The sequence below is a fragment of the Gopherus evgoodei genome, chromosome 18 (genome assembly GCF_007399415.2).
Source record: "Gopherus evgoodei ecotype Sinaloan lineage chromosome 18, rGopEvg1_v1.p, whole genome shotgun sequence".
NCBI classification, from domain to species: Eukaryota; Metazoa; Chordata; order Testudines; family Testudinidae; genus Gopherus; species Gopherus evgoodei.
In genome coordinates this window covers 785,310-799,082 of record NC_044339.1, presented here as the reverse complement: position 1 = coordinate 799,082, position 13,773 = coordinate 785,310, and the positions used below count along the sequence as shown (strand labels likewise).

Sequence of the window (13,773 nt, the reverse complement as noted above, 5' to 3'; positions counted from 1 at the left end):
GTCAGGTGGACCGCATCTGCGTGGGCATGGCTTCTGCATGTGTAGGGGCCGCTTGGCTGTTCTGCCCTGGGGCCTGGAATTGCTGTCAGCGGGCCTGGCTTGGCTAAGCAGTATTTCTTCCCCACACACACGCACAAGTGTCATTCTGTCCCCACACACAGAACCCCCGCTTCTGTGCCCCTCCTTCCCTGGCTTGGCTAAGCAGCACCCCCAGTTCCTTCTCCTCCTTAGCTAGTGCAGTGAAAGCACCCTCTCCCAGCCCTATGTCAGAGGCCTCTCTGCACAGAGCTGTGTCTGGCAGGGTGCAGGAGTGACTGCTTTAATCTTCTCTTCTCCCCCCACAGACCTGTCTGCCACGCTGGAAGTTCTGCATCAGCGACACCGACAACAGCCTGGGCTTTGCGCTGGGAGCCATGTTTGTTAAAGCCACTTTTGCAGAGGACAGCAAGAAAATAGTACGTCCCCACCTCCTACTGTATTACTGGGCTGGCTCGCAGGCCAGTGGGGAGTGAATCTAGAGCCAGATTGATTTACTGTCTCTCGAGTCACCTTGCATGTGAAAGTGAAGCTCCCCCAACATGGTGTTTAAAGATTCAAACAATAGCACAGTATAGACCCCATAAATGCTCTGGAAAACCTGTGTCTGGGGGTGGAGGGAAGGGGTTGATATTGTGCCCCGAATCACTAACTGCTGCCTAGCCCCTGTCACCACCAAGCCTACTGTATAATGGGGGAGAAGGAAAATCCCTGTATTTCTATAGCACTTCACAGGGAGCTCTGGCCATTTTCTAGATGGGGAAACTGAGATACAGAGGGACATGACTGGCCCAGGGTGACACAGTGAGTTAGTAACAGAGCTGGAGCAGCATCTAGATCCTCTGGCTCCTAATTCTGTGCACTATCCAGTGCTCCAGGCCACTTCTTGGGAGAACTCGCAGCTCTTCTCTTTGGAAAGGGACCATCTATCTCATCCCCAAACTATCCAGTGCATCAGACTGAGGACATTGTCCCAAATGGACATGACTGATTGTCATTACATGCTGCAGGGTTACAAGCCATGCTTTAGAAGCAGATCTCACCAGAGCTGGAGAGGCTGCAGGCTTAAGGCTCCCTCCAGAATGTCTCCTACTTAACTCTCCTCATCCTTACAGCCTCCTGGCTAGATGATCAAAACCCACCTTCTCTCTGTGACCTACGTTTGTCCTCCTTTTGGCAGAGCCCAGCATACACACGTACACCTAATGGCGGTTGAGCCAACATGACCTTGTCTCCTGCAGTGCACAGTGGCATCCTCCCATCAGCAGCAGCTCTGCTCTGGGGGGAGCATTTGCTTCTCTGCCGCTACATGTGGGTCCCAAACAAAAACCAAACCACTAATTCATCATTGCAGTCTACCAGCTGCAAAGTAGGTCATATTTTTCAGGAGTGAGTTGGGGACAGCACCCTGACCATCTGGGCCCTTCACATCCTGTCTACAGCCGGGTGAGGTGGGGGTTGTTTCTATCTCCCCACAGCTATTTCAAGAGACTTTTGCTTAGTCTTTGATCCTGTTGAGCAGGGTAAATGTTTTGGCTTCCAGCTGACACAAGACCTCTTATTTTGTCTAGGCCGAGGAAATGATTACAGAAATTAAAACTGCCTTTGAGGAAAGCCTGGCCACTCTGCAGTGGATGGATGAAGAGACGAGGAAATCTGCCAAGGAGAAGGCTAGTGGTGTTTAAGCAAGGCACAGTCTGCACCTCACTCCATGCCTTGGGGGAGCTCTGTACAGCCCTAGCATTTCCATCTTGAGCAGATCCTGGCATTTTCCTTTTCCCACCTCAGAGCTGGGGAGCTCCTATATTAATTTTTCAGTAGTTACTACCCATCCTTGACTGTTTCTTTGCTAGCCTGCGTGGGTCCAGGGCCATGATTGTCTAAGCACCGTGGCATCTTAAGACTCATCACAGACTAACAAACTAGGCCATTATTATGTGAATTCCATGGGTGTGCACTGCTGGGATATTTCCCTAGGGGACAGCTCTCTCATGTGAGAGCACAGTCTTTAAGCTTTATTTCTTGCCCTTTCCCATTGTAAATCCCAGTAACCCAAGATTTGTGATCCCATAAATGTGTGTAGACCTCTCTGCCTAACAAGGCTGGGCTCAAATAGGTGACACATGGAAAAGACTCAAAATGAGGGAGATACCAATTATTCGTGCAAGAAAATTAAAAATGCTGTGGGATCTCTTCCATCCATGCAAACCCCCTCTCCGTGGCTGGTTCCAGGAGCCTGCATTTCTGATGCAAATAATTTTCAGCAATAAAAGTGAGTTGTGGGGAGTGACATCAAATCTGGATGGAAAGTAAGGAACTTGAGATTACCACGTGTGACAGCCCTTGGAATTAGAGCCCTGTGGCCAAGCTGGACTCTTTCCCCACCTACCCTCCACAAACCCACAGGATGTGCACAGATCAGAGGAACAGCCTTATGTGACCCTTGCAAATTACTCTTCTCTCTTTCCAACTTCAACCCAGGCAGATGCAATCTATGACTTGATCGGCTACCCCAAGTTTATCCTGGATCCCAAGGAGCTTGACAAGGTGTTTCATGATGTGAGTTGACTGGCTACACACCCTCATGTCTGAGTTCCCTCTACTGCTCCGCTCTTGCCCCCCATTGTAAGAATCCACTGGGGAAACTACCGCCCCATGTTAAATTCTGATACAGTAGCCCTCTCACGAAAAAACAGGAATACTTGTGGCACCTTAGAGGCTAACACATTTATTTGAGCATAAGCTTTCGTGGGCTAGAACCCACTTCATTGGATGCATGCAGTGGAAGATACAGTAGGAAAACATAAATATACACAGAGAACTTGAAAACTAGACACCATAAATTAGGCTTGAATAAAGACTGGGAGTGGATGGGTCATTACACAAAGTAAAACTGTTTTCCCATGCTGATTTCCCTCCCACCCTGCTTCTCACACCTTCTTGTCAATGGTTGGAAATGCACCATCCTGATTATCACTACAAAAGTCTTTTTTCTTCTGCTGATAATACCTCATCTAATAGCTAGCCTTAATTAATTACCCTCAGTTCAGTTGGTATGGCAACACCCATTTTTTCATGTTCTCTGTGTATATATATTTTCCTACTGTATCTTCCACTGCATGCATCCAATGAAGTGTGTTTTAGCCCATGAAAGCTTATGCTCAAATAAATGTGTTAGTCTCTAAGATGCCACAAGTACTCCTGTTCTTTATGCTGGGTTAAGTGTCCACCCCAGTAAATGTGCATTGCAGCAGCCCAGCCTGAGGTGAGCAGCACAAGAAGTGTTGGTTGGCTCCATGGCTGATAGGGAAACATGTAGCATACTGGGTAATTTTGCCCACTACGATAAGCTGAGCATCCTGGAGAGGATTCTGAGCTACTGAGAGCCTGGTTTTCTGCCAATAGAAAGTTGGCAACCCTACCAGCAGTTTCTCTCTCATGGGACTGGGCCCAGCTCCCCACTCCTGGCACTGCGATCTGGTGTGAGGGGGTGCAGCACCATTCAGGTTTGGCTCAGCCACACCTCTATGATGATGGGAGGGAAGCTGAGCCAAATCTGAGTGAGTGCCAGGGTTGCAGTGCCAAGCAGCTCGATGAGCCATGTCACAGCACCTGGAATGGAGAGCTGGGCCCAGCCCAAGGGGACAGGAGCTGCCCCAGCCAGATGAGTGCAGGGTGGGTTCGCTCCCCAGCCTTGTGTGAAAATTCGTGTCATCCACCTTTTGTCCAGTGTATAATATTCTTAGAAAGGCACCACATATACACTGCAAGGCAACTGCACCTCTCCCTGCCTGGAAAGCACTGGTTCTAGCCAGTTCTGGACGTGATCAGCACTATCTCAGTCTTATTTGGGTTGGGGTCGAACTAGCCATGACACAGCTGTCTTGGTCAGCAATTCTCAAACCGCAACCCAGGTAGCACACAGCTGCGGCCTGGCTCAGCTGTGTGCTAAAGGCTGCGGGCTCCAGGCTAGTGGCGGACTCCTGGCAGCCAGGTCCAGGCTGCCCTGCCAGGTGGTGGACTCCAGGCTGCCCTGACGCTCTCCGGGCTCCCAACTGGGCTGCCCTGCTGCACAGCAGGCTCAGGGGTCAGGGGTCCTGGCTACCGCTGGCCCTGCATGGCGGGGCTCGGGTCCCAGTGGGGTCCTAGCTGTCCCCCCCCAGCCTTGGTGGGGCTCAGATTCTGGGCAGCCGGCTGCCACCTGGCCCCCTGCAGTGAGGCTGAGTCTCCTGGCTCCCTTGCCACACAGTGGGGCTCAGTGTCCAGACTCCTGGCTCCCCTCTCGCCTGGCAGGCTGCCAGCTCCCCTTCCTGTTGGCAGACTCCGGGGTCTGGGTCCCTTTCGCCTGCCCAGCTCTCTGCTCCTGGCCCACTCTGTGGAGGGGTCTCTGGAGGACACTGAGCATAGGGGTTTATGGGTGGGGGGCACAGTGGTTCTCAACCTACGGCCCAGCTAACACTTTGTGGACTGCATATAAATAGATTGAGAACCACTGGTCTAGATTGTCCCCACAGTCAATGAGTGAACTATTTGGTCAGGGCTTGCTGGGAAGAGAGTGGAGCTGGGTGTTATCTGCCTATGGACAGCCTGGAGTCTGCAGTGTTTCCTCATGTATGACCAAACATTGGCATTAATAGGAACGGGGTGAGATTGAGTCCTGAGGGACACTGTTTATTAGGGCCCTAGAGACAGAAGAACAGCTGCCCATTGCAAACCTTTGAGACCTGTATGCAAGGTACAGATGCCACTCTGCAATGCACTCAAATACTGTAGCGATGGGCACTGTGTGAGCCCCAAGCCAGACAGCTGCAGGGTTGCAGATAGTAGCAACAGGGGATACTGGTCTCGGGTCATGCTGATGGCTGTTTCTCCAGGACTGATGGGTTTGGGTTTTGCAGTATGAAGCTGTCTCCAGTCTGTACTTCGAGAACGTCATGCAATTTTATAACTTCTCTGCCCGAGTGGCTGCTGACCAACTCCGGAAACCTCCAAATCGGGACCAGTAAGTCCTCCCTGCCCTGATTTTCCCTGCTAGGGGTGGGGGGAGTCTCCTCTGCCCGAGATTATACAATTAGCTTCAACACATTTACACAACCTGGGAACCCAGTGCTGTATAACTCAGCCACAGTTTGACCAGTAACTAGGTCTGGCTTCTTCCATAACGACGCTACAGCACATTGATCTAGAGACTAAAATCTCTATGGTGTCCAGTTCCAGAACCGCTGATACCAAAACAAAAATCCATTCCTTTCCATATTTTCAGAGGTTGTGCTCAGAACACATGTATAAGAACATAAGAATGGCCGTACTGGGTCAGACCAAAGGTCCATCTAGCCCAGTATCTGTCTGCCAACAGTGGCCAATGCCAGGTGCCCCAGAGGGAGTAAAGCTAACAGGCAATGATCATGTGATCTCTCTCTTGCCATACATCTCCATCCTCTGATGAAAAGAGGCTAGGGACACCATTCTTTACCCTTCCTGGCTAATAGCCATTTATGGGCTTAGCCACCATGAATTTATCCAGTTCTCTTTCAAACATCATTATAGTCCCAGCTTTCACAACCTTCTCAGGTAAGGAGTTCCACAAGTTGATTGTGCGCTGTGTGAAGAAGAACTTCCTTTTATTTGTTTTAAACCTGCTACCTATTAATTTCATTTGGTGACCCCTAGTTCTTGTATTATGGGAATAAGTAAATAACTTTTCCTTATCCACTTTCTCCACATCACTCATGATTTTATAGACCTCTATCATATCCCCCCTTAGTCTCCTCTTTTCCAAGCTCAAGAGGCCTAGCCTCTTTAATCTTTCCTCATATGGGACCCTTTCCAAACCCCTAATCATTTTAGTTGCCCTTTTCTGAATCTTTTCTAGTGCTAGAATATCTTTTTTGAGGTGAGGAGACCACATCTGTACACAGTATTCGAGATGTGGGCGTACCATGGATTTATATAAGGGCAATAATATATTCTCAGTCTTATTCTCTATCCCCTTTTTAATGATTCCTAACATCCTGTTTGCTTTTTTGACCGCCTCTGCGCACTACGTGGACATCTTCAGAGAACTATCCACGATGACGCCAAGATCTTTTTCCTGACTCGTTGTAGCTAAATTAGCCTCCATCATATTATATATATAGTTGGGGTTATTTTTTCCAGTGTGCATTACTTTACATTTATCCACATTAAATTTCATTTGCCATTTTGTTGCCCAATCACTTAGTTTTGTGAGATCTTTTTGAAGTTCTTCACAATCTGCTTTGGCCTTAACTATCTTGAATAGTTTAGTATCATCTGCAAACTTTGCCACCTCACTGTTTACCCCTTTCTCCAGATCATTTATGAATAAATTGAATTGAATTGGTCCTAGGACTGACTCTTGGGGAACACCACTAGTTACCCCTCTCCATTCTGAGAATTTACCATTAATTCCTACCCTTTGTTCCCTGTCTTTTAACCAGTTCTGAATCCACGAAAGGACCTTCTCTTTTATCCCATGACAGCTTAATTTACATAAGAGCCTTTGGTGAGGGACCTTGTGAAAGGCTTTCTGGAACTCTAAGTACACTATGTCCACTGGATCCCCCTTTTCCACATGTTTGTTGACTCCTTCGAAGAACTCTAATACGTTAGTAAGACACGATTTCCCTTTACAGAAACCATGTTGACTATTGCTCAACAGTTTATGTTTTTCTATGTGTCTGACAATTTTATTCTTAACTATTGTTTTGACTAATTTGCCCGGTACCGACGTTAGACTTACCGTCTGTAATTGCTGGGATCACCTCTAGAGCCCTTTTTAAATATTGGTGTTACATTAGCTAACTTCCAGTCATTGGGTACAGAAGCCGATTTAAAGGACAGGTTACAGACCTTAGTTAATAGTTCCGCAACTTCACATTTGAGTTCTTTCAGAACTCTTGGGTGAATGCCATCTGGTCCCGGTGACTTGTTAATGTTGAGTTTATCAATTAATTCCAAAACCTCCTCTAGTGACACTTCAGTCTGTGACAGTTCCTCAGATTTGTCATCTACAAAAGCCAGCTCAGGTTTGGGAATCTCCCTAACATCCTCAGCTGTGAAGACTGAAGCAAAGAATCCATTTAGTATAGTTGGTCCATTTGCTAACTGGAACACCTAGGAGTACTTCTTCTCTCCCGTGGGCTGCTATTGATACTACTAACAAACAGCTCTTCACCCCAATGGTGCACAGAGGTCCGAGCAGCCTCTAGAACAGTGGTTCTTCTTCGAGTGATTGCTCATATCCATTCCAGTTAGGTGTACGCGCCGCGCGTGCACATTCGTCGGAAAACTTTTACCCTAGCAACTCAGTGGGCCGGCAGGTCGCCCCCTAGAGTGGCGCCACCATGGCGCTCCATATATACTCCTGCCGGCCCACCCGCTCCTCAGTTCCTTCTTACCGCCCGTGTCGGTCGTTGGAACAGTGGAGCGCGGCTTAGCTGACCTCCACTTCCCTAGCTACTCGTTTTCTCGTATATAATTATGCAGTTATAACCCTTTTATATATATATTTGTATGGTTATACGTGTTTTTCTTTGCTAACATGGTTAGTTTAGTTAGCGGGGTTCAGGAAGTAGCCCCTTCCATGAGCCCAGTGCCGGAGCCATGCATGGCTCACCGGGTTTTAAAAGGGGCCCGGCCTGCCAGAAGCCGCGGCCGAAGAGAGATCTACATGACTCCTGTTTGAAGTGCCTCAGTGAATCACACTTGACAGATAAGTGCCCCATTTGCAAGGCTTTTAAGCCGAGAACAAAAAGGTGCGGGACTTTCACTTACCCCTCCACCTTGGGCGCCGAGCGATGTTCAAGCGGCGGGCAGAAGCGCCTCCTCGGCACCGGACCCCGCCGGTACTACCAAGGCCTTTCGGCACCGACCGTCGCCGGCACCGATGTCGACTCGGCACCGCTCCCTTCTTCCGAGGTCGAGAGAGCCTACGATTCCTGCTGGTGCCTGGCGGCTCCCCGGCACGCGCCGTGGTTGAGCCCCCTGCTCCCGCTGCTTCCGTGCCACCTGCATCGCAGCCAGAGAGCTCGCCTAAGTTGCGTTACCCGGCACCGACACCTGCAGAGGCACCGATGACTTCGGCTCCGTCGATTCCAGTCCCCCAGGACCACGGAATCCGGTGCCTGGCAGCTCCCCGGCTCGCGCCGTGGTAGAGCTTACTGCTCCTGCTGCTTCTGTGCCAACTGCACCACAGCTAGAGAGCTCGTCTAAGATGGCTCGCCCGGCACCGACGACGTTGGCACCGTCGATCCCGGTCCCACGAGGGCCGTAGAATCCGGTGCCTGACGGCTCCCCGGCACACGCCGTGGTTGAGCTACTGCTCCTGCTGCTTCCGTGCCAGCGGCACCGCAGCCAGAGAGCTCGTCTAAGTCGGATCGCCCGGCGCCGACACCTGCTACGGCACCGATGACGTCGTCAGCGTCGATCCCGGTCCCACAAGGGCCGTAGAATCCGGTGCCTGACGGCTCCCCGGCACGCGCCGTGGTTGAGCGTATTGCTCCTGCTGCTTCCGTGCCAGCGGCACCGCAGCCAGAGGGCTCGTCTAAGTCGGATTGCCCGGCACCGGCACCTGCTGCGGCACCGATGACGTCGGCACCGTCGATCCCGGTCCCACAAGGGCCGTAGAATCCGGTGCCTGACGGCTCCCCGGCACGCGCCGTGGTCGAGCTACTGCTCCTGCTGCTTCCGTGCCAACGGCACCGCAGCCAGAGAGCTCGTCTACGTCGGATCGCCCGGCACCGACACCTGCTGCGGCACCGATGACGTCGGCACCGTCGATCCCCGGTCCCGCAAGGGCCGTAGAATCCGGTGCCTGACGGCTCCCCGGCACGCGCCGTGGTAGAGCTAATGCTCCGGCTGCTTCCGTGCCAACGGCACCGCAGCCAGAGGGCTAGTCTAAGTCGGATCGCCCGGCACCGACACCTGCTGCGGCACCGATGACGTCGGCACCATCGATCCCGGTCCCGCAAGGGCCGTAGAATCCGGTGCCTGACGGCTCCCCGGCACGCGCCGTGGTTGAGCTCCTGCTCCGGCTGCTTCCATGCCAACGGCACCGCAGCCAGAGGGCTAGTCTAAGTCGGATTGCCCGGCACCGACGCCTCTGAGGCACCGACAACATCGGCACCGTCGATTCCAGTCCCACAAGGGCTATCGAATCCGGTGCCCGACGGCTCCCCGGCACGCGCCGTGGTTGAGCGTATTTCTCCCGCTGCTTCAGTGCTGACGGCACCGCAGCCAGACAGCTTATCTAACTCGGATCGCCCGGCACCGACACCTACCGAAGCTCTGATGACCTCGGTACCGTGGATCCCGGTCCCACGAGGGCCGTCGAATCCGGTGCCTGACAGCTCCCCAGTACGCACTGTGGTTGAGCCTGCTGTTCCCTTCACGCCGGAGATGTTACCAACGGCGAGGGCTCTCAGCGCCATGACAGAGTCAGTGCTGCCTGACCCGGGCACCGCCGGTACGGGTAATACAGTCTCTTCAAGGGACTGTCCCCTGTCAGCACAGCAGAGCGGCACCGTTCATGATCACGGTCCCGCAGACACTCCAAGTCCTGTCGGCACGCCGGACACCAGTGGCAGTCCCGGTGCTGTTTTCCTCGGTACTGGTCACACTCGCTGCACCGGTCGGTATCCCGTTCGCCGACCCGCTATTGGCACCGTTCCGACCTCTGGCACCGGGGCAGGTACCTTGACTCCTGTAGCCCTTCTCCGAGCCTCGAGATCTCGGTCGACCCCCCGACCCCGTTCTGGTTGCGGGTCTGGATCTCGTTCCAGGTACCGATACGCCTCCCGATGCCGGTCCCCGGTGCCGAGTTGGGCAAGGTCCGAGTGAGTCAGAGACTCTGCCTGTGCCTTCTTTTAGTACCTCCATGGCCGTCCGGACACGCATACGTGTCATCCCATATGCGCAGATTTTATGCTCAGGACCACGATCCTGATATGATGGCCAGCGGGCGCCAGCCCCGAAGCAGAAAGAGGCTTGGCGAATGAACAGGCTTGGCCGCCAGGTGTACTCTGCAGGGGCCCTTCAGCTCGGGGTAGCAAAGCAACAAGCCTTGCTTAGCTGCGATAATTATAGCACCTGAGTGAAGGAGTTTCTCCCTCAAAACTTCCACCTGGAGTTCGCTGCCGTCTTGGAGGACGGGGGGAAAGAAGGTTCCCAGAGCGTCCCTCCAGGCCTCGTTGGACGCAGCAGACTCTGCGGCCAGCACTCTGACCTTGAGTGTCGCCGTGAGGTGCATTTCATGGCTTCAGGTTTTAAACCTCCGGCCGGAGCTGCGGTATGCCATTCAGGATTTACCCCTTGTTGGTAAAGGCATCTTCGCGGCAGAGACAGCCCCAGACTGCGAAGTCTGGTGGGCAATAGGGTCCTAATGCGTCTCAGCATGTATACGCCAGCGACCAAACGCAGGCCTTTCTGGCCCCAGCCGCCATACTCTGTGCTTAGCCAGAGGCAGATCTCTGGCAAACGGCAAGGCCAAGGTGGTCGCAGACGAACGTCAGGACCCCCAAAAGAGCCAAAGTCAAGGTCCCTCGCAATTACCACTGGGACCAAAGACGGACCTTCCAAGGTTCACCTGAGGGCGGTGTACCAGTCGCAGGACGGGATCCCGATCCCGCTTTCTCTTGGCACGGCCCCAATTACTTTCAGATCGCTGGGTCCTGCGCACGATGGAGCATAGGTACCACCTTTAATTTGCTCCAGCCCTGTCCCCCTTCAGCGGACGAAAGGGGTAAGGGGTTTTACTCCTGTTATGCCCTAGTCCCCCACTCGAACACAGGTCTCAGACCTTCTTGGTCCTGCACGGACTCAACCGGGTTAGGATAAGGTTGGAGTTCTGCATGGTATCCCTGGGAACCATTATTCCATCCTTGCCTCCTGGGGGCTACTGTGCCGCCCTGGATATGAAGGACGCGTACTTTCACAATGCCATCTTCCCTCCGCACGGGAGATGCCTCCGCTTTATAGCCAACAGTCAATACTCCCGGTTTACGGCCATAGTCGCCGCCTACCGTCGCTAATGTCGGATATGCGTTTTTCCGTATCTGGACGATTCGCTTATCCGAGGAGACTCTGAGACACAAACCACTCAGCGCGTGGGCATCGTCACGGTCTTATTCACAGGTCAAGGCCTGCTGTTTATTATAGAGCAATCCACTCTGGTTCCCACGCAGAGGTTGGGCTCCCTAGGGGCTATCCTGGTCTCCTACCTAGCCGGAGCCTGCTTATCACAACTGCGATTTTAGGTGATGGCAACAATCATCTGAGGTCTGAAGGCTTTCCCAACGACCTCAGCTCGTTCTTGTCTCAGTCTCCTGGGTCCATAGTTGCCCGCAAGTTTGTAACCAAACACGCCGAGCTCCGCCTCCATCCTCTCCAAGTCCGGCCCACCTCGGCGTACCGCTTGGACAGGGAGCCAATGGTCATGGTAGTCACCGTTCCCTCGAACGCCTTAGGCTCCCTAGAGTGGTGGCTAACTCCCTCCTTGGTGTGGACCGGGATGCGTTTTCATCCGCCCCAGCCCTCACTGCCCCTGACGGCGGACGCCTCATCTCTCTGCTCGAGTGCTCATGGTCACCTCTGAGCTTAAGGCCTTTGGTCTTCTAGGGAGCTGGCATTCCTCATCAATGCCCCAAAAATGAGAGTAGTCCACCTGGCATGCCAGGGGTTCCAGCGGCAGCTGCGAGGCCGTTGTATCTCGGTGTTTACAGCCAACACAACGGCCAGGTGCTTCATAAGTATTCAAGGGGGACATAGTCCTCCCCCCTTTTTTGTCAGGAGGCCATCCATTTCCGGGTCTTTTGCATGGCCCACTCGATGAAGCTGGCGACGTCCTTTCTCCCAGGCGTTTGGAACGTCTTAACTCTTTGCCTCAGCAGGTCTTTCCTGCCTTACGAGTGATCACTCTGCCCCATGTGAGGCGTCCCACTTTCCGGAAGTGGAGATGTTTCCTCACACAGACCTGTTCGCTCACCGTGAGAGCAGGAAATGCCAGGTGTTCTGCTCCTTCCAAGGTCTCTCCTCGGAATCGATCTTGGACGCATTCCTGATGCCGTGGAAAGGCCAACTGCATTATGCCTTCCCACTGTTCCCACTGGTTCATTAGGTCCTGCTCAAACTCCGCAGGGGCAGAGCGTGCATCATCATGATCACTCCCGAATGGTCCAGGCAGCACTGACATACCACGTTGCTCGGCCTGTCAGCCCAGACCTCATCACTCAGGGCAACGACAGGCTTCGTCACTCGGACCTGCAGCCTCTTCACCTCACGGTGGCTGCTGCGTACCTGAGTCGGGGTGACAGGCAGCCTTCCACCTGGTCAACGTACCGGGCCAGGTGGAATCGTTTCTTTTACAGCTGCAATTCGCTCGATCTTGCTCCTGCTGAGGTCTCAATCCCCTCTATTTGGCCTGCCTCTGGCCTTCAGCGGCAGGACCTGGCGGTATCAGCGCTGAGGATACACTCAGCAGCCATCTCTACCTTCCAGCAGGCTAAGCTGGACGTTCAGTGTTCTCACGCTCTATGGGTTCGAGGTCCCTCAAGGGCTTGGAGCGCTTGCACCCTCGGGTGCGCCGCCCAGCCCCAACCTGGGACCTCAACCTAGTCTTGGCCAGACGGTCTCGGAGATCAGAGCTCTTACGGGGGTTCCGCCATACACTAGGTTTCGCAAAGACAAGGTGCAATTATGACCGCACCCGGCTTTCCTCCCTAAGGTGGTTTCGGCTTTTCATGTTACCCACAGTTCAACGCAATGGGCACAACCGTTGCACTCCTTGGACATCTGTGGAGTGCTCGCATTATATTGTGCTGACAGAACCATTTCCTAAGGTGCCCCAGCTCTGTCCCGGTAGCGGGCCAAAGGGAGGGCTTGCTTGTTTTCCTCTCAGAGGATCTCATCTGGGGTGATGGCGGACATCCCCACTTGCTATGATTTGGCTCATATTTCCCCAAGCCACATCACCATGCATTCTACCAGGGCTCAGACTTCATCTGCCGCCTTGCTGGCTCGTGTTTCTAACCACGAGATCTGTCGCGAAGCTCCATTGGTCCTCGGTCCCTACCTTGGCTTCGCAGTATGCCCTGGTTCAACAGTCAAGAGAGGCTGTAGCCTCTGGCTCAGCAGTTTTATTCTGCCACATTTCACTCCGACCCCACCGCCTTTGTAAGGCTTGGGATTCACCTAACTGGAATGGATATGAGCAATCACTCGAAGAAGAAAAGACGGTTACTCACCTTTGTAACTGTTGTTCTTCGAGATGTGTTGCTCATATCCATTCCGCACCCGCCCTCCTTCCCCACTGTCGGAGTAGCCGGCAAGAAGGAACTGAGGAGCGGGTGGGCCGGCAGGAGTATATATGGAGCGCCATGGTGGCGCCACTCTAGGGGGCGACCTGCCGGCCCACTGAGTTGCTAGGGTAAAAGTTTTCCGACGAATGTGCACGCGCGGCGCGTACACCTAACTGGAATGGATATGAGCAACACATCTCGAAGAACAACAGTTACAAAGGTGAGTAACCGTCTTTTCTCAAACATTTGTACTGGTTACCCCTTTCACATAGCAAGCCTCTGTGTGCGACCCCCCTTTTAAATTAAAAACACTTCTTCATGTATTTAACACCATTATAAATGCTGGAAACAAAGTGGGGTTTGGGATGGAGGCTGACAGCTCACGACCCCCTAGGTAATAACCTTGTGACCCCCTGAGGGGTCC

At 53.1% G+C, this 13,773-nt stretch overlaps 1 protein-coding gene across 5 annotated transcripts in view; it reads left to right on the top strand.

The window, feature by feature from the left end:
- Positions 1-13,773, top strand: part of ECE1 (endothelin converting enzyme 1) — a 131,780-nt gene that overhangs the window by 102,392 nt on the left and 15,615 nt on the right. For all 5 annotated transcript variants that reach the window (XM_030537452.1, XM_030537453.1, XM_030537454.1 and 2 more), the window contains 4 exons: positions 345-455; positions 1,608-1,706; positions 2,518-2,595; positions 4,935-5,038. In XM_030537452.1, the coding sequence (XP_030393312.1) occupies positions 345-455; positions 1,608-1,706; positions 2,518-2,595; positions 4,935-5,038 (392 nt within the window). The remainder of the gene's footprint in view (positions 1-344; positions 456-1,607; positions 1,707-2,517; positions 2,596-4,934; positions 5,039-13,773) is intronic.